This window comes from Eublepharis macularius, chromosome 14 (genome assembly GCF_028583425.1).
Source record: "Eublepharis macularius isolate TG4126 chromosome 14, MPM_Emac_v1.0, whole genome shotgun sequence".
Lineage (NCBI taxonomy): Eukaryota > Metazoa > Chordata > Lepidosauria > Squamata > Eublepharidae > Eublepharis > Eublepharis macularius.
Genome location: NC_072803.1, coordinates 11,230,024 through 11,255,910, shown reverse-complemented (window position 1 = coordinate 11,255,910; position 25,887 = coordinate 11,230,024). Strand labels below are relative to the sequence as shown.

The 25,887-nt window shown below is 44.0% G+C and overlaps 1 protein-coding gene across 1 annotated transcript in view; it reads right to left on the bottom strand.

The window, feature by feature from the left end:
* Positions 1-25,887, bottom strand: part of IGSF9B (immunoglobulin superfamily member 9B) — a 117,868-nt gene that overhangs the window by 52,483 nt on the left and 39,498 nt on the right. The window contains exons 4-7 of the mRNA XM_054998006.1: positions 20,359-20,510; positions 17,897-18,014; positions 9,354-9,495; positions 6,836-6,981 (exon numbers count right to left, since the gene is read on the bottom strand). Of these exons, the coding sequence (XP_054853981.1) occupies positions 6,836-6,981; positions 9,354-9,495; positions 17,897-18,014; positions 20,359-20,510 (558 nt within the window). The remainder of the gene's footprint in view (positions 1-6,835; positions 6,982-9,353; positions 9,496-17,896; positions 18,015-20,358; positions 20,511-25,887) is intronic.

Genomic DNA, 25,887 nt, shown 5'->3' with positions numbered 1-25,887 from the left:
CATTACTCAAGAGAAGACTCCTATGACCTGGAAGCTACATTCTTGTGGAAAATTCTGGCTTTATACGGGACTATTAGGGCTTCCAAGCACCTTATGTTCTGTTTACATGTACTGCTTGTAGAAATTTTGTGACTTGTATACCACCGCTGAGGTCTAAAGGAAATTTGTGATTTCATACCATCGCTGATATTTGTTGTATGACAAATTGTATGAGGGAGCAATTCATATGATGGACTTACTCGCACCGAGCACTTTTAGCACCTTAAATATATGAATTTGGGATAATTGTTGATTGCATTTTCCTAAGGGCTCTTTGTATTTTCTGCTTTTAAAAAATCACAGCAAAAACAAGTATACCTGTTAACCTATCTTGCTCAGTTAAAAAGGAAGAAATGAGACCTTATCTACACCACTTAAAATGGTTTGGTAATAATTCCCTCTTCCCCAAGGAATGTAGTTCTGTGAAGACAGCTAGAGGATGTCTAATGAATGGTTCTCATCACCCCCACTAAAACGTGATTCTTAAGATTCCTTGAGGGAATCTACTGCAGTTGCTGATATAAAATAGATGTGTGTTTGTAATATCGACACACAGAGAGAGGATTTATGTAAAATAGGCACAATTTCTCCAATTGTCTATCTGAGAAAAGAAAAACATGCCAACATCAACAAGGGGGAAAAAATGCGAAAACTGCCACAATAGAGCTCTTTAATTAAAGGTACTAAACAGAGGAATCCATTTTCAGTCATGTTATTTAAAACCATTTATTCTTTAGCTATTTAACCCAGAGGTCTCACTACTGCTCAAAAGAAAAGAGCTGCCTGCAATAGTTAGGACACCCAGGGAGCTGAGGGAAAAAGAAATAAATAATGCTAACTAGAAAACCTCTCTCTTTAAAAAAAAAAATAGAAAGGCAGTGGAGAATCTACAGCAATATGTTGGAGGACTGCTGCTCCGACAAGAACCTTTTGAGAGACAGAACACAGAAGAGAATCCTCAGAGGGGAACTGGAAGTGCCAATAAAGCCTTACAGTTTGGGCCACCTTAGCCAGGTGAGTAAGCCGTTTGAGAATTGGCTGGTCAGCTTCCTGAATGAAATTCCTGAAAGGAGCAAATTGTTTGGACCCATTCCAGTCTGTTTTCAGGCCTGGTAATGGAACTGAAATAGCCTTGGTTGCCCTGGTGGATGACCTGTGCTAGGAGATGGACAGGAGAGTGAGACCTGTCCATGGAGGAGGGCTAACAAGCTGAAACTTAACCATGACAAAATAGAGGTGCTACTGGTGTGTGTGTGGGTGTGGGTGGGTGAGATTTGACCCAAAAATGGGAATATCTCCTCTTCTGGATGGGGTTGCACTCTCCCTGAAGGAGCAGGTTCATAGTTCCAGGGCCGGGGGGAGGATGACTCTGGCAATATGAGACAGGTCCTTCTCAGAGTCTCTCTACACAAGACGCCTCGGTATGTGTTCATCACATTTAGGGAGATGCAATGTTAGATGGGAAACGTAGTTTTAAAAAACAGAGCCGGCAGAGGTCGCTCCTCAGAGGGTTTGTTAATTTTATCTTTGCCTCTCAGAAGGCTCTGTCAGTTTCACCTGCCCTGTCTAAAACTGTGTGGGATCGCAACTAGAGGACAGCCAGGAATGGAAATGGGCTGGAGCTGCCTTCCAGAGTCGGGCTTGGACCTGGAGAGGTTATAATGGGCTAAAGTTTCCCTTCTGGCATTTCACATCCCCTTCATACAGCACTACTGTACAGCAAAGCCTTTGCCCTGCCGCCGGCTCTTTCTTTTTAAACTGCCCTCTCTGGCTAACACTGCATCTGCTGACCCGTGTTCTTCACATGTTAGATGTCTCGTGTAGAGAGACTCTCAGTTGTGGCACTGAAGATCTGGAACTCCCTCCTCAGGGAGATTCGACTGTCTCCCTCCCTCTGCCGTCGTCTTCTGCCAGCAGGTGAAGGCTTTTTTGTTTGGTTTGTTGCTCCTCACTAACTCTTATAAGCCCTTCTTCCTGTTTGCATGTTTTTATACATTTATATTATATTTTAGCATTTTAAATATTTTACATGTATTTAAATGCTTTTAACATATCTAATGTTTCGTTTTAATATGCACCATTTTAGGGACCTTGAATTGCATAGAATGGCAGCTTAGAATTTTTTAAGATAAATAAATAGATGGGGGGGTGGGACTTGAAAAACAGAGAGGAAACACTGACCAATGCTTAAGGAAATTGTGAACTGGAGCCCTCAGATCCATTCCACTATCCACGGTAATTTCCTATGGAGGAAAAAGCCTTCCCCTTTTGCGAGATGCATCATGACAAGGGAAGACTCTTTTTGCAGCAAGGAAGTGCTTCAGCTAGCAGCACCTATAAAAACACCACTGCCAGCTCTTCCTACATTTGACATCCATGAATGAGGCCCCACACCACTAGAGGCCCCAGTGCAGAGGCTGTGGGGACTTTTGGTTCCTGACCTGCTACCTGGGTCCACAATGCAATCTCATAACCCCTTCCTCAAGCATATGTGTCGTAGCTCACAAATGTTAAAACATATATAGAAACTTGCTAAAAGCATTTATATACACCTTTCCCCATGGCTCAAAGCAGTTTACAAATCCAACAACAACACAATAAAATCCCAAATAACGCCCTCCTCCCTTAAAAAACGCATGCTGCCTATACTTCATTAAAAGCCGTAACAAATAAAATGGTCTTGTTCTAAACACCTCCAGAGATGGCAGCAATAATAACAACAACAACAACATTTGAATTATATACTGCCCTTCAGGACAACTTAACTCAGAGCAGTTTACAAAATGTGTTATTATTATCCTCACGACAATCACCCTGTGAGGTGGGTGGGGCTGAGAGAGCTCTGAGAGAGCTGTGACTGACCCAAGGTCATGCAGCTGGCTTTAAGCGGAGGAGTGGGGAATCAAACCTGGTTCTCCAGATTAGAGCCCTGCCGCTCTTAACCACTACACCAAACTAGCTATGAAACTGATGATCAACCTCCTCTCTTTCTGATCCAGCGGTTTTTCAGGAATCCAACATTTATTTTCTTTCATTTCTCTAGTCCCCTTCCCTGGTATTATAGGCAGGGAGAGAAAAGCAAAAGGCATCAGTAATTCTCAGAGTCAAACCCAGAGTGATTGAATGACGCCACCATTGTCAGGGATTTGGGATCTCTCTGTTGTATGATTGATGGGAATGTAAACCAGGCAAAAGGCAAGAATTAATCCTTATTATTTTGGTTTTAGAGGGTTTTGTATTTGTTGCTTTTCTTTTGCATCGCCAAATTTGATGGCCTGCCGGGAACAAAATGAAAGGGGAAAACCAAGACTACAGAGGTATTAAAGATTAAAAACGGAATGATAAAAATCCATAAAAGAGCTCTGTACATTCCCTCTCTATGATGCTTAGGAGGCATTCAGCCTGTGACTTCTGAATGTGGGTAATTGTGGGGTTCAGTGGAAGGAGTGAGATATTTGAGATGTTTCAATCACAGGATTCCTCTGATTGCAACCCCCCTCCTCCCTCCCACACACTTTGCAGGCAGCTGAGGACCGCCAAGGAGCAAGCATTTATCAAGGTCATCCACTGTTGACTGTGGCATCGTAACCCAGATTCAGACCCAGAGCATAATGAAAGACTTGATTTGTATACATGCAGTTTAGCACCATGTCTTAGGAAATGTAATCAACATAGGCTCAGGGGATTGGTAACAGGACACTGAGCTTTTTTACTTCTAGGTCACAGGACAGCTTGGTTGATTAATGACTTGCCAAAAGCCATCACCATCTGACAGCTACTTGGGTGAAGTTGCACAAGACAGCTTTCAGTCCAGACAGGCAAAATTGATGGGGGGAGTACCCCAACAAATTAGAGCCCCAAATAACTTTCCTTCCAGTCTTCGCTCTAGGCTTAGCCATGAATAAAAATGTGCCAAAGACCAAACATCCAACCTTAATAAAAGATACTGCTCGAAAACAAAGATACAGAGCCTCTCTACACAATACTTTTTACACATGTATTTCACGTGCCAGGAGACGAAATGTTAGTCGAGAAGCATAGTTTTAAATGACAGAGCTGGCAGAGATCACTCTGGAGGGGACGGATTCTCTCACAACCCTATCTGTTCAACCTATATGCGGGCATATCATAAGGAAAACCGGACTGGATTTAGATGAAGATGGAGTGAAAACGGGTGGAAGGAACATTAACAATTTGAAATATTCAGATGACATTACATTACTGGCAGAAAACAGTGAAGAACTGAGATGCCTACTGATAAAGGTTAAAGGAGAAAGTGCCAAAGCAGAATTACAGCTGAACATCAAGAAGACAAAAGTAATGACCACTGCGGAATTACAAAAGTTTAAGGCTGACAATGAAGAAATTGAAATTGTTAAAATATTTTCTATTCCTTGGCTCAATCATCAACCAGAAGGAGATTAAGACTTGGAAGGAACATGGAGGAAGCCATGAAGAAACTAGAAAATACCCTTAAAGACAAGGAAATGTCTCTGAGGATCAAGACAATTCACACTGTGGTATTCCCCATTACTATGCATGGATATGAAAGTTAAACAGAAAAGAAAGCCGACAGGAAGAAAATTGACACATTTATAATGCGGTGATCGAGGAGAGTTTATGGATACCATGGACCACCAAAAAGACAAATAAGCGGGTTCTAGATCGTATCAAGCTTGATTTCTCCCTAGAAGCTAAAATGATGAAACCGAGGCTATTGTATTTTGGTCACATAATGAGAAGACAAGTCTCACTGGAAAAGACAATAATGCTAGGAAAAGCAGAAGGCAGTAGGAAAAGAGGAAAACACAAAATGAGATGGCTTGATTCAATAAAGGAAGCCACGGCCTTCCCTTTGCAAGACCTGAACAAGGCTGTTAATGATAGGACATTCTGGAGTCGTACGGTCACCATAAGTTGGAAGCGACTTGATGGCACATAATAGACACACAAATTAGCCCCACTACACACATACCAGTTTTAAATCAGTTTCACTTTCACAGATTACCACCTCCCAATTCCTCCTCTGGGGACTGTACCACAATGAAGATGCTTAGAATTCTCCATAAGGGTGCTATAAGCCAGGGCTCAGTGGTAGAGTACCTGCTTTGCATGCAGAAGGTCCCAGGTTCAATCTCCAGCATCTCCATTTGAAAGGACCAGGTAGCAGGCGATGCGAAAAGCCTCTGCGTAAGACCCTGCATAACTGCTGCTCGTCTGAACAGACGATACCGACTTTGATGGACCAATGGTCTGACTCAGCAAAAGGCAGCATCATGTGTTCATACAGTGATGATTTTTCATCTTCACAGAGGCAATGGAGAATCCACATGGTAGTTTCCCCTGCATATTCCTTGCCTCAGTCCCTCAGTGCTGCCAACCTGCCCCCCCCCAAGTGTTGCTGGAGGTCTACACCAATGTCTCAACTATCACTTTTTAAAAAATAAGTCCTTTGGTTATACACTGGGGGTGGGGGGTGGCAGCAGCTACGGGGACTGAAGCAAGGGAAATGGTACCAATCAGGGTGGAAATTGCAAATATGCACTCCTGACTATCCACACAGCATACAGTGCTTTTACTGCAGTCTTTTCCACAAGATTGTAACCAAACCAGGTTTGGGAAAGAGTGTAATAAAGTGGGGGGGGGGGGAGGCAGACACGGGACAAAAAGAATCATAGAATCATTGAATTGGAAGGTACCTCCCAGGGTCATCTAGTCCAACCCCCTGAACAATGCAAGAAAATCACAACTACCTCCTCCTCACACCCCAAGTGACCCCTGCTCCATGCGCAGAAGGTTGCACGGACAATAACAGGTGGATTCTCACGAAAGCAGTGCTGTAGGAATGAAACCAAGGTGGAAGCCACTAAATAATTCCCTCAAATTCCCAGTATTTTCTGGGAAGATGCAACAGCTCATAAACCAGCTTAAGCATAAAGTGCAGATATGCCCATTCTGTTTTAGAGATAATGTGGGTCAGGATCAAAACAGCCCATTAAAAGCAAGTGTTATGCATCAACTTCTTGGCCTGGAATCACCTCCATCATTCATCATTCACAAACTGCCTAGAGAATGACCTAAAGGATCACAAGGTAGGTGCTACCCACCGAGCTAAGTATGCTTGGTCCCATACGCCACAACTACCTAACTGGAATAAGAGTGGCATTTATATGACCCTTGTGCTTTGCACCAAGGCAGGTGAACTGCACCACAAGCCCTCTAGACTGATCTTACAAAAGTTATTGGGATATCTTGTCTTTGGGCATTTGCAAGTACTGCAAAAAAATATGGGATAATACCGCACCCAGTGGAGGCCTGCAGGAAGCCGCTTTTGAAGAGCATTAAGCAGACTGGAAGCACCGAAATACAACAAATGATAAAGAGTCAAAGCTGATGGGCACGTATCCTGCCTAGGCAAGGAGTGGCAGATTAACCCTCCCCAGAGACATTTAATACTGACATGATACTCCACTTTGAAGCATCTGCTGCTTGATTCGATATGGCAGAGCTAGGTAGTATTGCATTAAACAAAGCAATTAACCCAGCAACTGTACCAATCAGCCAACGTCTCACAAGCCCCAGTAATTTAGCACGATTTATTCTTCATTCTCTACACTGCCACTATGTCAACCCAGTTATTGCAGTGCCTGTAAAAAGTTACAAGGAGGCTGCAGGGAGATGCCACCAGCCACATTTCTCACGCTGGTAAGAGCCGAACTACGGCCTGACATTGTCATGCATTTCTTAGCGCACCACCTAGGCCTTGCCTGCTCAATCCCAGACAAAACACACTCACATTGCACAGTCAGATAGGCAGAAGCGGATGGCGAACGGCCAAGGCTGTTGCTTGGAATGCAGGTGTATTTCCCAGCATCGTCTGATTTGACTCGGAAGATTATGAGTGTACCATCGATCAAGATCCGCACCCTCAGCTTTAGGTCACTGCATGGGAACAAGAGCAAGGAGAAGAGAAGTGGGAAAGGGGCAGAGGAAGAAATAGAACAAATGGAAGTCTCTGTTTGAGATGGTTGATGGTAGGTCACGTGAACTGGTTCCCTGAATAACCCAATCTTTGCGGGCATCCAGGTCACTTAGCCTGGTGTGGAGGAATGCTAATTCACAGGAGCAAAGAGCACAACTGAAAAGAGGGGTGGCTTCTTGTCCATACCACATCAGGTGTTCATGAAAGATGTAGCAGTAACTCCTGGGCAGGCAACCTGACCCTTGGTCAGGATACAAACAGCAGAAGAGCTCCCTTGCTGCTGCACGCTTTTTACATTTGTCACTTCACGCATGGAACCATACTCAGTCCTTGGGAGCAAACAGAGCTTTGGTCGGTCTTGGATAGCTCTGCAGTTGGCCAGGGAGTTGGGAGGCGAGCACAACTGAAAAGGGAGCTACCCAACACCTACACCTCCTAGGTCATCTCCATCAACCCAGCAAGACTATAAGACTAACAAAATTTGTGGTAGGGGATGAGCTTTCATGAGTCACAGCTCACTTCTTCAGGTATCTGAAGAATGCAGGTGTATTTCCCAGCATCTTCAGATATCCAAAGAAGTGAGCTATGGCTCACAAAAGCTCATACCCTACCACAAATTTTGTAAGTCTAATAGGTGCTACTGGACTTTTATTCTTTTCTAATGCTACAGACAAACACAGCTACCCATCTTGATCTACCTCCATCTATCCAGATAGACTTTAGAACAGAACACAAGATTATGAAGTTTTCCTGCAAAATCCACGCCAGTGCTGAAGATTTGCTCTTGTGCATGTTTGCGTGGTGGTCATCCAGTGGAGGAAAGACTAATTGTGACAGTTGTGACATACTGTTCCACAGAAGCAAGTTACATTCCCACAGCTGATGCTCTTTTCCGCCAAGGGAAGCACTCTTTGTAGTAACCTTGTCTAGTCCTATGGGAAGGAGATGTTCTCTTCCCTTCCCAACAATTCCACACAACTTCGGCAATCCAACACAATGCTTCCATATCCTTCCAAGGGCATTTTCCATACAGGAAGAATATTACATTAGAACTGGGCTGAAAAGGAAGTCCCAGGGGGGATCGGCTCCACTTAACTGACTAAGAAAAGACATACTCTGAGTCTTTAAGGACCTCCGCTCTTCCCAGTAGGGCTGGATTAACAAGTACGCCAAGCACTCCAAAGAGCAGAGGAGGTTGGATACATGGCAGCTCCTGCTATGCTTTAATTATTTGAGTTTCCCAGCTGGAAAAGCATGCTGTGCTTGTTCCGTAAAGGAGATTTCTCGAACATTTGCCACAGTTTATCCTATGATGGCTGTTTTCTTATTAGTACAGCTCATGTTTCCAGCTCGGGGGGGAATCATGAACAATACCCATAATCGTCACCAGAACAAAAAGACATTTTTTTTCCTGGACTGTAAAAGATTAGCAAATTTACTGTGGCTTTTATGGGCTAAAACCCGCTTTGTCAGAAGCATGAAGTGGTTGGCTACACTGATAGGTAAACAATCAGGCTTTTCTAGCCAACCAGGGTTTGCAAATCAGCAATCACTCTTCGGAATCCACATTCCCTCCTTTCCCTCATCAGAGGATTCCTCTCTTCCTTCCCTTATCAGCATTAACAATGCTTTAGTACTGTATGTGCATCATTTACCACAGTTAACACTAACACACAAGGGAATTATGGTAAAATTGCGTCCGAGGAGCTCTGAAAAGCAAAAAACTGAAGCAGGTTTGCAAACCATGGTTACAAGGAAGCCTGATACTGGCTGATATGTGGTGCTGAAATGGTGTTTGCACTGATAAAGGAATCAATGAGTGAATTTGCTCTGGAAGGGCAAAGCCAGGAGGAGATAATGTGCACCTATAAGGCTAGCTCCTGATCTGAAAGCTGAGATTTGTGGGAACCCAGAGTGATACCGGCACACAGAACCTGTTTCACATTTCTGGCATGACAGATGAGCCTCTACCTGGAAATGACGGAACTGAGATATGTAGTGAATACCCTTAGCTTTGACATTTCCCCCTTTGGACTTGTTAAAAACATTTGTTACTGAAAGTCAACATTTGCTAAGTTTCTGACATTCACTGTAAGATTTCACGCACAATAAATCGGTTAGTCTTTAAGTAGCCACAGGACCTTCTTTGATCCAAAGATTTTAGTCTTAGGTTGGAGAGAGAGTAAGCGACTGCATAGACAGTGGCAGGCAAGAATGCACAGGTTTTGAGAGGCCCAGAATGTCACTTAATTGCTGCCACAGACAATATCTTCTAATCTATTCCCTGCTGCTAAGCTGGCAAAGAAGTCCCACAAACCAGGTCTGAGCTCACTTCTTAAAGTAGACGTTCTCCTCCTCCCAGTACCAAGTATAGGTCAGGTTGCCTGGATATGCCTCGGCCTGGCAGGTGAACATTGCATCCTGGGAGATGTTGACTGTGATGTTCTCTGGAGGGGAAACGATGAAAGGCGGCCCTGTGGGAGAGAAGACGACAAACAGTTAGCTCAGCATCTGAAAAGGAGAAGATGAGCTCATAGCTCAGAGCACACAGCAACAGTGCAGGGAAGACCGGGACATTGAAGAACGGAATAGATCCTATCATGAAGCACAACACAAGCTCAGTACATTGCCTAGGTCTCAAGATCTAATGAAGCCATTCTCACCATTCCCTTTTCCCATGATACGCAGACTAAAGCCCTACTGCTAGGTCACGAAGGATGAAATCTGGTTTCTTTGAAAACTAGTTTGTGGGTAGCACTCGCCAGATAGCCTTTTCCTAGTGCAGCCACAAATTAGGAAGTCAATGGCTTAGCCACAGACTCAACGATTAAGGCAAGCCATTGTTTCACATCGACAATCTTCCCCATACCCATTCTGAGGTAATATTGTCCTACCATACAAAGGCGTTGTAAGGATCACAAAGATACTGTTATGAGAAGTACTCTAAAAATGCTTCACTACTACTACTACTACTACTACTACTACTACTACGACTACTTCTTCTTCTTCTTCTTCTTCTTCTGAGTTTGGCAAAGGGCCATTTTAAAGCATTCTGCAGACATAACACAATTTTTACAGGAATGTTCGCAATGATCAGATTTGGCCACAGAGCTAGATGAAGCTGCCTTGAGCCAAGAGGAAAGGCCTCATAAATAAAAAATAAATAAAAGGGCAAACTCTTAAGAACTAGGTGTTTATCCATCAGATGGTCAAAGCTCCATAGAAATCTCAGAAGCTCCCTTCCATTTTCTTTTCTAAGCCTGAAGTCTGTGGAGATACCATTAAAAAGTCACAGACAGCCGATGCAAAAGGGCTCTAGGAATCTGCACATACTTCCCCCCAGAGGACCCCACTTATTTTACTAGGGTTGGCTCTATAATTAGGTAATTGAGGCAGCTGACCCACTTACCAGATTTTCAGGGGCATCAACATCCTTTCCTACTTACTACTAACAGTTTGGTAAACCATGATTTCTGAATTTCCGCTTGATTCCTCCTCTTTGTCAGAATTCACCGACCATTTCTGGTTGCTGTTACCATAGCAATCAAAATGGTGGCCACACTCTTAAGAGAGGAAGACGTCACACTAGTGTTCAGGAAGCCCTATAACGCACTGTTACAATATTAAGAAAGCAGGGGCAGGGGAAAGGGTTTTTTTTCAGCTCCTGAATGGGGGCATTGACAGCAGTGGTGAGGCGAAGGAGAGGTGGCTATTTGTTGCCGCCTCAGGCAGCAAAACACCTTGGATTGCCACTGCATTTTGTCATCTCTTAGGGTGAAGACATATGGTAAAACCTATTTGGATAAAGAGTGATGTGGGAAACTGAGCTGCACAAAGTTCTGAATAAGATGTTTGTGCATGTATGTTTCCATCTGTACTGAGAAGAGAGTCTTAGACTACCATTTTTCAAACTGAGGTCCAAGGACCCCTGAGGGTTCAATAAAGCACTCCAGGGGATCGAGGAGTCATTTTGTCAGGACTCAGAATTAGCTTTTTATCATGCTCATCTAGAGCCCTCTGAAATTTTCTTTGACATTTTTTTCCAACAGACTTTGAGGAATAACGTAAGGGGCAAAGTAGAAGCTTGCACTGGGAAAATGGCAAAAACGGCCATCTTCTCTTAAGAAAAGTGTTCTTCACAATGTGTGGTAGGATACTGACTATTTTTTTAAAAAGTGGCTTTTAAAGTATAGTAAACAAAGGTTTCGCTCTACTATTCTGAAGACATGAGAAGATGCCAGCTTACACAGGTCTTAAACGATGAAAGTGCGCAATATTTTTAAATTATGTTTTTGACTTTTTTACTAGTTTGGGTTTTTTAAAAAATTGGGATATTATTTTAAGTCTTTGTTGCCTTGGGCACCCTTGAGAAAAGGAACATGTACATTTTTTAAAAAAAAATTAAAAAGAAATAAAATACATTGAACAGCTTGGGAGGTGGTGAGCTCCCCCACACTGGCAGTTTTCAAGAAGAGGCTGGATGAATACTTGTCAGAGATGCTTTAGGCTGATCCTGCACTGGGCAGGGTGTTGGACTAGATGGTCTGTATGGCCCCTTCCAACTCTATGATTCTATGAGCTTGGTTAGAAGCAAGCAATCCAGCGTGTGAAGCTTTTGTTCGCCTGCAGATGAGGAAAGCTTCACCTGTGGAATTTCTTTCTATCATTCAGCTAATTAAAAAAAAGTCCAGGAAGCCTGCCAGAAAAGAAAAAAAATATATTGGCAACCTCACTTTTATATGTATCTTGGGGGCTAGCAATATCACCCAGCTAAGGGATGCTGAGAAAGGAAAGTTCATCTCAGGAAACCCCTATGAGATTGTAAACTTTGCCTATAAAGACTTGAGCATTATGCTCAGTAAATGGTGTGACATCCCACAGGGGGTGTGAAATCCTAAACGCCACTCTCCAGAGAGCAAAAGCAAAGCAAATACAAGTGAGTGAGTGTGTGTGAGTGTGGAGAGAGAGTGACTCATAAAAAGCACAGACGAAGGGAAGCATTTCATTAAAGAGAAAGCATGGTTGTTTCCCCTCCACAGAGTATTTTTATGGGGAGGGGGAATGGAGTATGACAGCCTTCTTGTAACAATAACAGCCTTCCTATAAACCAGGATGGCTGATTCATTAGGACAATCGGGTCCATCTATAGAGTATTCCAATTGTAGGTTTCGGTAGCACTAGCAATGCCATTCATCACCACTGTGGCAGTCACATCTACCACATCTAAGGTTGCCAGCTCCAAGTCAGGAAATTCCTGGAGATTTGGGGATAGAGCCTGGGGAGGGCAAGATTTGGGGAGGGGGGGGACCTCAGCAGGGCGTTATGCCATTGAGTCTACCCTCCAAAGCAGACTTTTTCTCCAGAGGAACTAATTTCTGTCATCTGGAGATCAGCTATAATGCTGGGAGATCCCCGGGCCCAATCTGAAAGTAGACAACCCTCACACATCCCAAGCCTGATGGGACCTTGGTGTTCCTTGGAGGCAACAGTAATTCCCAACCTATACGCAAGTTTGCATCACTCCACCACATGCTAAAACCAGTAATGTTTTGGGGCCCTACCTAAAACTGAGACAGCCTCAAATCAGTATCCCTGCCCTATAGGCAATGAATCTATATTCTCAGTGACTGAAGAAAACATAGGGCAAGTAGGTGGCTTGCCTTACCCCACTGTCATCAAGGGCACTGTTTGTAATTTCTTCTGGTTTCATTTTGATAGAGGAGTACAAGCATTGCCCTTTTTAAAAAGGAGGGCAAACTCTACCTTCCATCCCCATAAGAGTGAGCTGCTCAAACTTCTGTGCTGTGGTATAGCCATTATGGTGTCAAACACTGTTTTGAATTCCCTCTTAGCCATGAATCTTGCGCCTAGACCAGTCACTATCTCCAACAGTACTGAAACAAGGATAACATGGAGTCCCAAATATACTGCCTGGAGCTCCTTGGAGAAAGGATAGGATTTTTAAAAAACTGTTAGAGAGACCCCTCACTTGTTGAGATCCTACAGCAGCAAATGAAAAGACACTGTAAAAACTCAGATGCAGAATAATAATAATAACAACATTCAATTTATATACCTCCAGGACAACAACACTCACTCAGAGGGGTTTACAAAGTGTGTCATTATTATCCTCACAACAATCACCCTGTGAGGTGGGTGGGGCTGAGAGAGCTCTGAGAGAGCTGTGACTGACCTAAGTTCACCCACCTGGCTTCAAGCAGAGGAGCGGGGAATCAAACCTAGTTCTCCAGATTAGAGTCCTGCTGCTCATAACCACTACACCAAATGGGCTCTCTTTGTGCTTTTTCCTTTAAATAAAAAAGAAATGTCGGTGCTCATGATGTTTGCCACCTTAGAGACCTAAGCCCAGCAGCCAAAAGTGGTGGCACACCCTGCTAGAGTTTTCAAGGCAAGAAACTAACAAGAAATTCCTTTTAAAATAATTTTCTCTGTTTTGCAAACGCCGTCTAACAATGTCACAGCAGCAGGCAGGAAAAAAAATTAATTCTGAAAGACCCCCATGCTCATCACTTTAACAGGCCTTCTGGATGAAGAATTCACTGGGAGGCTAAAACTGCATTTCCAGAAGAAAGGAGTCTTACCACTTTGTAGGAGGGGGCAGCACTGAAAAACCCATATCCCGAATACCTATTGCCCTCATCTGCAACAAAGCAGGCTCTTGGAACAGAGTAATCCCAGCCAGCTTCAAGTCGTGAGCAGGTTCATTCAGGTGGGGTAGTCCTATGAAGTGCACCAGACTCAGAATAAGCTGTCAACAACCCTGGCTATGCCAGGTATGAGAGACAGCTCAATTTGGCCCTATCTACCAGCCTGCAAAGGGAGGAATCCTGGGAGAAGTTGCTCCTTCCCAACAAGCAGCCCATCAGCTTGGGCAGAAGAGAGAAGTGTCCCCTTGCACCGACAGAGTCCATCTATGCAGATTGCTAGGATGCAACAATAAGCCTAACTGGAGAAAATCCGTGGAATTCTTTCTTCTTTCCATTGCTTTCTTCTCTTCCTCAGCACTGTTTTTAAGATGTCAACTTGTAAACCCGAATGGGTCAGCTGCCCTGATTCTTAAGGCTAGGGAGGGTCAGAAATATGAATCAATATATAGATAACAGCTCAGACGGTGCCTGTTAAGCAAAAGGGAAGGGAAGGGAACTGTGGGGGGAAGATCGATAATAAATGCAGACACAGCTGATCAATATGAAATGTCTCCCCTTCCCCAGGCCAGGCAAGTTTGGTTTCCTTTTTGCCTCAAGCACAAGATGATCGAGCATCTCTTACCACTTTGCCTTCTTTGGGCCTTTCAGCTGAGTTGGCAGCCTTCAGCATTATTTAAATGTCTGGGTTTTGGACATGATTCTCTTGTTTATTTATTGATGGCTTTTTTTAAATGGAAGGGTAGAGGTTGTACCGTAACTTGCTACGGGTCATCTTCAACAGATCCAGACCATTACATTCTCCCACTCCCCTTTGTGGGGGGTGGGGAGTGGCAAAGTTTAGCCCACAGAGCAGCAGTTCTTATCCTGTCTGGCACTGTAACCTCTTGAGTTCCTGTAATCCTTTTTATAAGTGACAAAATCTTTAAAAAGTGAATCAGGAAAGAACAGCAAAATTGTGTGTTATTTTAATGTTCATTTCAATCCCCTGGTTAGCAAAAATATAGGATTCGCTTTGCTAGTTGAAAAATTCTTACGACCAAATACATGAAAAGGGCATTATCAGTGTAGTGGTTGAAATTGCTATTCCTTGTGAGATGCAAGGCTTTGCCACAGCCAGAGCACGTCACGAGAGCAGGATCCAAGCTATTAGATATCCAGCAAATGTCTGTATAGAGCAAGAGTACACCAAGAGCAAGAGTACACCGAATTTGACTCCAGATCTCTTCACAATATACTTTGAAACTTCTGGAGTTTGTGGCCCTGCTTTGGGTATGATTAACAAAGTCTACACTGAGGCTACTGAAATGAACCAGACTGGGAGATTCACCTTCATGGCTAAAGCATAATAATGAAGCATAATGCAGGCGAACGTGGCACGTGAAGGCAACCTACATCTTAACACTTGGCACTAAGAATGAATGGCCATCATCAGTTTGGTGTAGTGGTTAAGAGCGGCAGGACTCTATTCTGGAGAACCAGGTTTGTTTCCCCACTTGAAGCCAGCTGGGTGACCTTGGGTCAGTCACAGCTTCTAGGAGCTCTCTCAGCCCCACCCACCTCACAGGATAATAACAACACCCTTTGTAAACCGCTCTGAGTGGGCATTAAGTTGTCCTGAAGGGCAGTATGTAAATCAAATGTTACTGATGTTATTATTATCATCAACAGTTTCTCATCAGCGTACATGCCAAGTAATTTTGCCCACTCCAGCACTTCGTGGGAGATGCAATTCTCCCATGTCCTGAACACAGCTTTTCTGCTGTACTTGCGGTCAACCATTTAGAGAAGAAAAAATCCTCTTTCACAGGCTCCACTTTCAGGAACACAAGCTATTGTTCACAAGACGTAAATGTCTGCTGCTGATTCATCCAGCTGAAGTAAAAAAGTAGGGAGGTTGCTCTCATTTCCACAAATACTTGATTAAAAAAAGAAAGACTTTGCTCATCTCAAAGACTGGGCGTCTCACACCTTCCTTTGAAAGCGAGACTTGGTTCATCTCTCTTCCCAAGGACAAGCCTCGCTGCTTTCTGCGCGACACATGGCTCAACAAGATCCTCTCCGATTGTCTGCAACTTCCTCCATCCGGCAATACAAATCCAGCAATACGGAGAGCGATGCGAGTAGAGGCTTTGAGAACAGCTTTTATTTCTCTGAGCAAAGTAGTCCAATTGAATGCATGTGGGAAGATTTCAGAAGACGCTCCTTCCTTTCTATAAAATGCAATATATTTTCCTGCGCGACTTCAGTCAAAGTGGTCCTTTAATTTGCCGGGCTTCGCGCTCTCCCACTGAAGGCCTTGTTGCAAAGGCGGCACTGAAGGCTTTTCAATGAACTTGTCAACAGGGCTTACGAATCCCCCCTTGTAAAAATGCTGCTTTGACTGGCTGCTTCTTTCCCGAGGCCACGTCTGGGTGCCTGCAGTTACGACAGCTTCGCCCCCACCTGCTCTCAACTTAAGGCTAAGGGGTTAAACTCAGGGTTGGGCCAGGGCCTGCCTGGAGCTCAAAGAAGGAAAAGAGGCAAAGGAATCGACAAGTGACAAACGCCGGTGCTTTGGCAGTAACCCCGCTGCCCTTCTTGGCACACTGCAATGAAGAAAGTATCTGCCGCTCGCCAGAGGTACTCCACTGGGTGCTAAAACTGCCTTTTGCGTTGTAGACTTTGAACAGCGCCATAATACGTAAGAGCGCAGTCTTAGCAACTCTGCTACCACTGGTGATCCAATGCTTGTTATTTCTACCCCACCCAATACTAATTACCTCCCGGTTAACCCCAGGAGAAGAATCTAGGTCAAAGAGGGCTGGAGTGCTGGATGTAATCTGCTACCAAAATCCCCATCACGATGCAAGGTAGGGAGGGCTTCGATATTGTATGTAGTGACTCGCAATTGCTGAATCTCTCACTGCGAATATAAAGGGATGCATTTGTAGAAGAGAGCTTTACGCAGTCTCTCCGGCTAGTGACTCCATCCATGAATCTGGCAAACCTTTGCTTCTTGGTCTTTCTAGGACATGATGGGACACGGAAGTATCTTTTTAGACATGGCAGTGGATAGATGAAGAAATGCTTCGATTCGCTTTAGCAGGGCCTTTTCAGCAATGATGCTGAAGCTATGAACCTCCATTCTCACAAAAATTCACCCTGCCCGTCCTTGTTAGCGCTTAGATACCAGGGAAAGGCAGTTCTATTCCATAAGATGTTTCGCAGACTCTACATCCTGGTAGTGGTTTCTCACTTGACTTGCTACTAATTTTAGCTAATTTCACTGAGTTATTGATTCTCTTGATTTTATTTGTCATGAAATTGGCATGCTACTATTTCCGTCTGGTTTTTCCTATTATATAGGGTGTTGTTGTTGTTGTTTAATTTGATTGAGAGCCACACTGGAGAATTTTCCTTTTTGAAATGACAGTGTACAAATATTTTGCTAAAAACTAAAAATTATGTGATCATTAATATTTCAGTGTTACCGCCAGATCCTCTTCAACATATGCAGCACATATTTTAAATTTGCAAAAAAAAAAAAAAAATCCCTTTCCTCCAAACAAGCTTTCCTTTTGTAGGGTATTATACACCGTAGGGAGAAGCTTTTTGTTTAAGAGAATCTGCACCTCACCTGTTAATTTCTCTTTCCTAGAAGAAACACAAGAAAAGAAAGCGTAGCACATCCAATAAAACTGAAATGCAGTCTCATAAAACTTAATAAATCTACCAAATTAAAGACCCCTCTGGTTCTTTGACCCATACACTCTTGACAAAAATAACCCTCCTTAACAACTCCATTTCCACCTGCCAGTTTGGTGTAGTGATTTAAAGCAGCAGGACTCTAATCTGGAGAACCGGATTTGATTCTCCACTCCTCCGCATGAAGCCAGCTGAGTGACCTTGGGTCAGTCACAGCTCTCTCAGAGCTCTCTCAACCCTACCCGCCTCACAGGGTGATTGTTGTGAGGATAATAATGACACACTTTGTAAACAACTCTGAGTGGGTGTTAAGCTGTCCTGAAGGGAGGTATATAAATCGAATGTTGTTGTTGTTGTTACTACTACTACTACTACTACTACTACTACTTTCTAAAAGTCTCACCACTGCACAGGATGCATCAAGAGCCACAACGGGATGATTCTCTATTCTCCACCCAGCATTCCAGCAATGCTAAACATGGCTAAACGAAGGCTCCAAAAACGTTCCAGGCCAGGAAATTACCTTGGACAAGCAAGCGGGTGGTGTGAACAGCCTCTCCTTGGATACTGTAAGCCCGGCAGGTGTAAGCGCCTCTATCATCCCGACTGATGGACATAACAGTCAAACTCCCATCGCTAACCTGAGAAATGAAAAGCAAGTTCAACATGTGAAATACAAACACACCCACACATCCAGATGGTCTATCCAAGCGCACAGCTGTGCCCACACAGGCCACTTCATGTCAGACAGTGGAACCATGCCTTTAACACACAAACAGCTGCTGGTGCAAAACCTGGAGATTCCTAGAGCAAGCCACTCCTCTCTGAGGGTCATCACTAATATGTAGCAACCCCCCCCCCCTTCTTGCTCCAAGGAAGACCACGCTAGCTGAAACCTGATGTGCCGGCACTGCAGGACAATTTACAATCCCAGTACATAAGCGGTTTTATTTCCCTATTCCGTGCTTAGCATGCCTGAAGGGAGAAGCATGAGAACAGGGCAGGATTATGAGCCTCAAGCCCTGGGAGGAAGGACGTTTCCTGCATGCCTAGAGAGAAGGGGGATAAAGTTACCATACAGGCAGCAAGCAATGCTCATCCTTTCCCCTGCCTGTTATTCCCCCCCCCTCCTCTCCCCCCCCCTCCCTCGCTGCCAATACTGATGTTCATTTTGCTCAGTCCTTTCCTTTCAGCTTATAACAAATGACTTCTAATTACTCTCATTAGCACCAGTGCCGATTCCGAAGGCTGATTTACTCATTACAATTCATACGAAATTCCTGGCTGAAGGAAAGGAAGGAGGCTTTGCGGAAGGGAGCAGAAGCTTTTGGATCAACGAGCAGCACAAGCAGCCTCCTTCTCAGGTTCTGCCAAAGGCACGCTGGGGCACCACACCCCTTGGGGTGGGCACAGAGCCTCGAGGACCTGGCGCAATCTACGCATTCCTCGAGTGACCTCGGATCTTTTTACGTGTGGGTTTTTCGAAAAGCACCCACTCTGCTGCAACGCTTATGAGTTTGATGACACTGTCAGAAGCACAGACGGGGATCAGACGGATCCACGGAGGACGGATTTATTAGTGGCTACTAAGCACAGGGACTAAAGGGGACCTCCACATTCAAAGGCAGTCAACCTCTAAATGCCAGTGCCGGGAGGCAACATCGGGGGAACGCCTCGGTCTCTGTGCCCTGTTGTTGGCCCTCCAGAGTAACTGTTTGGCCACTGTGTGAGACAGGATGCCGGAATAGATGAATCACCGGTCTGATCCAGCCGGGCTCTCCTGATGTTCCTGGGATGCCGCAGGACTCCAATTTGTTTCCAGTTCAAAGAGCTCCGACAGAAGGGATCAGACCTTTCTCCGCCACAGATCCTAAAGAGCTTCTATGAGAGCAGGCAACACTAAGTCGAGTGGGCCAATGGTCTGACAAGACAGCCCCATATGCTCAGAGGGTGTTTTGTACCAAAGGCACGCTTGCAAAAGAATCCGCAAAATGCTCTCAATAGAGACAATGTGGCTAGGAAAAATTCTCTGGATAATCAGCCTATACTATGTTGCTCAGTGACATCCTTTACTGCATTGAATGTCCCATATACAGTTCAGACGCACTGCATCGCTTACGACTTTCCAACCGCCAAGCCCAACCAGTTCCGCTTCTGCTGTCTGCTCAAGACTGCAAAAGAAGAGCATTGCCCAGTACCCAAGGACTGCCACACATGGTCGATTCCACTTTCCTTCCTTGCAAGCCAAACCCATCAGCGAACCTATATAAAAATGAAAATGAAATCCTGCTCTCAAGTCAGAGTTGTCTTATAGCGACCCCTGGCAGGGCTTTCATGGCAAGAGACTAACAGAGGTGGTTTGCCATTGCCTGGCTCTGCAATCCCGATCTTCCTTGGAGGTCTCCCATCCAATTACTAACCAAGGCCAACCCTGTTTTGCTTCTGAGCTCTGATGAGATCAGCTCACCTGGGCTATCCAAGTCAAGGCACAAAACTGTACGTTAATTATCATGCAGGAGGGTTGCTGGGGGCCAGGTAATATTACTTTCAGGTCTTTGATACAGTAAGTGAGCCAGTGTGGTGTAGTGGTCACAGTGCTGAACTAGAATCTGGGAGACCCATGTATGAATCCTTGCTCTGCCATGAAACCTCGCAAGGTAACCTTGAACCTGTCACAAGCTCTCACAAGAACCTACCTCACAGGGTTGTTGTGAGAATAAAATAGAGGAGAACAATGTAAGCCACTTTGGGTCCCCACTTGGGAGAAAGGTAGGGTACAATGAAGTAAATAGAAACAAATGAACAATCAATGGGCTGCTCTTTAGCCACCTCTGACTTAGTTAATAAAAAGCTGCTTGTCTCCTTTACCCTGCAGCAGCACTCTACAGGCTCAGAAAGAGGCTGTTCCTAGCCCTGCTGCCTGAGATTCTTTGAGTTGAGATACCAGAGATTGAACCTGGCACCTTCTACATGCCAAAACCTTACCTGATATTTGTTGTTGGCACCTAAGAGATCCCCCTCTTTCAGCCAGGTGACGGTCGGTTTCGGGTTCCCAAAAGCCATGCAAGTCAGGGTAATGCTGCTGCCTTCTTTAGCCTCTACGTATTGGGGGGGAGTCTCTGTGAAGGTGGGGGGAGCTGCAAGAGAAATTGAAAAAGAGAGGGGTGTCAGGCGGAAACGTTTTTTCTTTGACAAGGCCGTTGGCTGAGTGTTCGTCTTTGCCCCCCCCCCAGGCAAGTAATCAAACTCTTCTAATTCCCACTTTTCACATTTTCCCTGCCCCACCTTAGTTGCTGACTTCACCGCTGCTTAATTTCCTGACTTATTTGGCGGTTTTAAAAATAGACGGCTGCTATTTTTACTACGATATTAATTACTGCCTTACGGCTGATTTTATTGCTGCTTTTTATTGACTTCTATGCTGGTGGGTCTATTAGTTTGACGATGTTACGGTTTTTAATACGATGTTGCAAGCCACTTTGGGAATATTGGGTATACATTTGGGTATAAACAAATATGAAGTTATTTGCAGAAGGCATTGCAAAAGAAGATTGAAGGGGACAGTGGGGGAGAAAAATGGTATGACACGGCTTAAGTAACTGTTGAGGATGGTGTTGTGTGGGATCCCTGGAAAACTTCTCTCCCATTGGAGATGCAAGTTTCATCCCTCTGTGCATACACACCAGCAGCCCACGAGCATTACAGGTTAAATAGTTTCCATCAAGACACACAAAGGCTCTGCAGTGCAGATACTAATTTGCCTTTTGATTAAAGCAAGCGCTTGCAGAATTACACTATAGGCCTAATCATAAGTAGTTGTTAAGTCCAATTTTCTAGGAAGATGTTGCAGCAATCTCAATCGGCTCTGAAAAGAATTGATTTCTGATTCCCGCCCTCCCAAAACATGATTAATTTTTTAAAGAAAAATAAACTGGGCTAATGTGCTATGGGGAGAGGGAAGGGTTCAGCCACACGCCTAAGGAATATTATTCAGTTTATATTTCAGCTGTTGGTTCTAGAGGACTAAGATTGTAATAAGATTATTAAAAGCCTAGAAGGGCTTGACATCACAAGGAAAGGAAGGAGAGATTCCTCGGGAGCTGCAGCATCCTACTGGTATTAAGTAACAAGAAGGGTGCTGTGAATATATCTAGGGCTCGTGGCTTCCAATGTGAATTAGGAATGCTGCTGGATTCAACTTGATTCAGGCCAGAATACTGGCTCAGGCGGAAACATGCTCCATACAGAATTGTGGTGGGTTCTGGGCTCATGCTGAAAGCAGCCGGAGATCTCTGGCACGGCAAGGGTTTTAGAGCTGCCTCCTTGCAAGCCACGGGGTTGAGCATCCAAGGCAAGAATCGAACAAGGTTCCTAGTTCATTGATACCATTTTCACTTTTATGGTATGTGCAATTGCTGAAAAAAAATTACAACTGTGGAAATTTAACAGGAAAATTTGGTGCAAGGAAACAGAAAGTGGCATTTGATATTTGATTCAAACAAGGGGGGGAGGTGAAAATTAGGGTTTTTGAGTTCATTTGGGATCCAGACAACTATTTGAAACCTCGTTAGTTCTTAAATTCCAAGCTCCCCAACCTCCACCTCTGGGACAAGTGAACCAGACACGAGTTGGTTTATTTCTCACGATTCATTAAGTTTTCACAATGAAGCTAGACTGGCAAGTTTCACTTTCTGCAATCAACAATGCGGTAGTGTCTGAGTTGTCAGTTATGTAGGCCAAGAAACATTACACAACAAAAAAAAAATAAAGGGATGCCCAATGAAAATGGTTTAAGTGTTTTCGTTCTTTTAAAACACACAGGCGCAAAACTGTGAAGCAGAACTTAAAGATATGGTTTCCTTGCCAGAGTGGATGAGAGCAAACACGCTGAATGAGCTTCATGATGAAAAAAAGAATCCTACAGACTACAAAATCAAAAAGAGTCCAGTAGCACCTTTAAGACTAACCAATTTTATTATAGCATAAGCTTTCGAGAATCAAGTTCTCTTCGTCAGATGCCTGATCAAAACTGGGCAGATACAGAAGAGGAGGGGGAAAGAGAGAGAAAAAAAGGGGAGGGGGCATAAATCACAAGAAGGCAGAATGCAATTAGCATGGAGGCTATCAAAACATTCCTTTGCTTGGAAATGTAAACATTTCCTTTTGGTGTGCAGTCAGTTTGTAGCAGTGAAGGTATCCAATTCCTATGTAGTATAAGCCTTCGATGACCACAGCTCTCCCTGCCAGCTGCATCTGACAAAGAGAACTGTGGTCCCCGAAAGCCCACACCAGGCGTCACTGGGCTCCCCCAGATCACGCCAGATCACAGTTCTCTTTGTCAGATGCAGCTGGCAGGGAGAGCTGTGGTCATCGAAGGCTTATACTACATAGGAATTGGATACCTTCACTGCTACAAACTGACTGCACACCAAAAGGAAATGTTTACATTTCCAAGCAAAGGAATGTTTTGATAGCCTCCATGCTAATTGCATTCTGCCTTCTTGTGATTTATGCCCCCTCCCCTTTTTTCTCTCTCTTTCCCCCTCCTCTTCTGTATCTGCCCAGTTTTGATCAGGCATCTGACGAAGAGAACTTGATTCTCGAAAGCTTATGCTATAATAAAATTGGTTAGTCTTAAAGGTGCTACTGGACTCTTTTTGATTTTGCTACTACAGACTAACACGGCTAACTCCTCTGGATCTACAGACTACAAAGATGGGCATGTTTTTCACTATCATCTCCTTCTCGAACCAATATATATTTACAACTTTAAAAAAATGAACAGAGGTGAACAATCTTTACATGGATAGTTCAACGGCAGTCCTGTTTTGCTTAGCAAAGTCCCGAAGAGAATCAAAGCATCAACTTGCTTTCAACTTCAGTCCAGTATGTTTCTGTAATGATGGTTATCAGACTATATTTATAAACATACAAGAATTTACCACTGGTTCATTTATCAGAGTCTTGGATCCTCAAGGCCTGAAAGATGACATTTCTCTCCTACTTTGAATCCTCTGCCTAGAGACGCCAGGACTGAATTTCGTATGAACAAAACGAACACTCTGTTATTAAACGATAGCATTCCCCATAAACGATAGCATTCTCCAGCCTTTGTAAGTGGTGTAAGATTTGAACCCCAAAACTCTTGGATTCATTCCCAATGAAAGCAACAGGAGTAAACCACTAAATTGTGCTTCGTAGATTCCTTACACTTAATGTTTAAGGTGCTGCTCTTCACTCGCTCTTGGCATGGGGAATGAGGGATTTGAAACCACAAACCGATAGACTCAAGGGAAAGCAGCTGGACTGAGCCAGTGAGTCATTCATTCAGAAGAAATGCTCTAGTTCTATTGCACCTGTGCATTTCCAACTCTAAAAGAATTTCACGTGCCGACAGAAAGATTCAAAACGGGTCAGTCCCTTCCAAGACTGCTTCAAGACTCCAAAGTCAGCAGTGATGATGTCCAAGACAGATTCTTCATCTACAGTCAGAAAGGACACAATCACAACGCCCCTTTATCCCAAGTACTTCTCCCTTGTGCATTTAGAAGAGGAGCAAAATAGCTGCCAAGATCAGAAAAGATGGAGAGGGGGGAAAACAAACGGGGGGGGGAAATCCAGTTTCATCAGTGCTGGTGAACTGTAAGAATGATAAACTGTGGTTTGTGAACTGTACAGGAATGATCTACTTAGCATGGAAGTTAACATGAGCACCAGAGAGCCCTCCATTAAAAATATGACCCGGGTGGAGGGGAGGGTAAAATTATTTGGTTATCACAATACAAAATCGGGTCTACATCACTGGATTCCTTGCCGCTAATTCACTATGTGATCTTGCAGAAATCCCATGGATCTAAACTTTGCTCCTAGATTTTGCATTCCGTAACACTGAAGCATTCAACTGGACCATTCAAATAACTGAAGAAGATGCCCTTCCCCCCTCTCCGAAAACAAGATAACATATTAGTCAGAGTTTAAGCATGACAGGTGGATACCAAGACATCCCCTTCACAGCTCAAAAATTGCCATTCTCTTTTCACCTTTGAAATGAGAGGTAAGAACATGCTACCTCCCCCCACCCCAAACTAACAAGCTTTGCTAAGTCAGAGTTAAAACAGCCTCTGCAGTGTCTGTGGGAGCCTCGCTTTAAAGCCAGGCCATATTTCCCAAGATTTACGTCTGCACAATCTTTAAGCCACAGCAACGAGAAGCAGAGTCTGGCTCAATGAGCATGCCTAATACTTCGAGAAATACACATTACAAGATGCTCCGTTGAGTGCAAAGCTCTTATTAAAAGTTAACGAGGCCAAGTCGCTCATTCTCCTGAAGGTCTCTCCCAGCCCCAGTCCCCCAGCTAGCATCCTCAAATAAGATACAGAGAGCCATTTAATGAATTTGTGAATGTTCTCTGCTTTTCAGTAAGGGTTTGCCCTCTTTTAGCCTCCCTGATTCTCTCCAAAACATTGGCAACAGCACTTGGGAGCTGCCCTCCTTCCTTGAAAGAGTGACATGCTATTTGAAAAGGGTACCAGGGGGCAGGGGGAATGTACCTAGTTCAATCTGAATGACTGGTGAAAAGCAAAAGGACAGAAACTAAGCAGACCTATACATCCCTTGTCAACAACTAGTTGTCTGGAGGAACACTTCTAAAAGCATGTGAGCAGTGTCTCACCAGCTTCCACTCTGAAGTGGACTTCCAACAATTACCTTTGCAATAGGCACAGTTTGCTCCACATCTCGTGCTTCTAGCTTGCCAAATGAGGGCCCAAGTAGTAGATCCAATGAGGCTAGATTTTGCCCAGGAGATGCCAGTTGTTCAGCCATCCCGTACATGTCCTTTCTTTTAATTGTGCTTCATCTGTAAATATTCCCAGAATGGACACAGCTGCCGCTGACCTGACATGAACCACCCTACTGATGATGCTTCCAGTGATGTCTGGATCCCCTGTTCTTACAAGGCAAACTTCAGGAAGTAGAGCAGATGTGATACTGAACCACCTCCCTCTCTCAATAGATCACACCGCTCCGGAAACTTGCTACTCCTTATTGTCTGATTTTCAGCTTCTGACACCCTCATGTCCTTTGATTAGCCCCTTCTTTTGCCCCCTCCATATTGAGCTCTAGCACCCAGGTACTGATTGGCTGCTGCTACAAAACTACCCACACGTTATAGTTTTGCCAGCTCCAATACTACCTGGTCACCATTTTTCCACCAGGACTGTTTGCATTCCTATAGCATCAAACAGCCGGACTAAACTGATGAGCCATACATTTAGAAGAAATGCTCAAGTTCCATTGTATCTGTGTGTTTCCAGCTCTAAAAGCATTCCACTTGCTAACAGGAAGATTAAAAATGGGCCAGACCTTTCCTATTATTATTATTATTATTATTATTATTATTATTATTATTATTATTATTATTATTATTATTATTATTCCTTTCTCACTGAGATCCAAGGCGGATTACACAATGCAAGCGAAAATACAGTACCATCAACAATTAGGTTCAGGCAG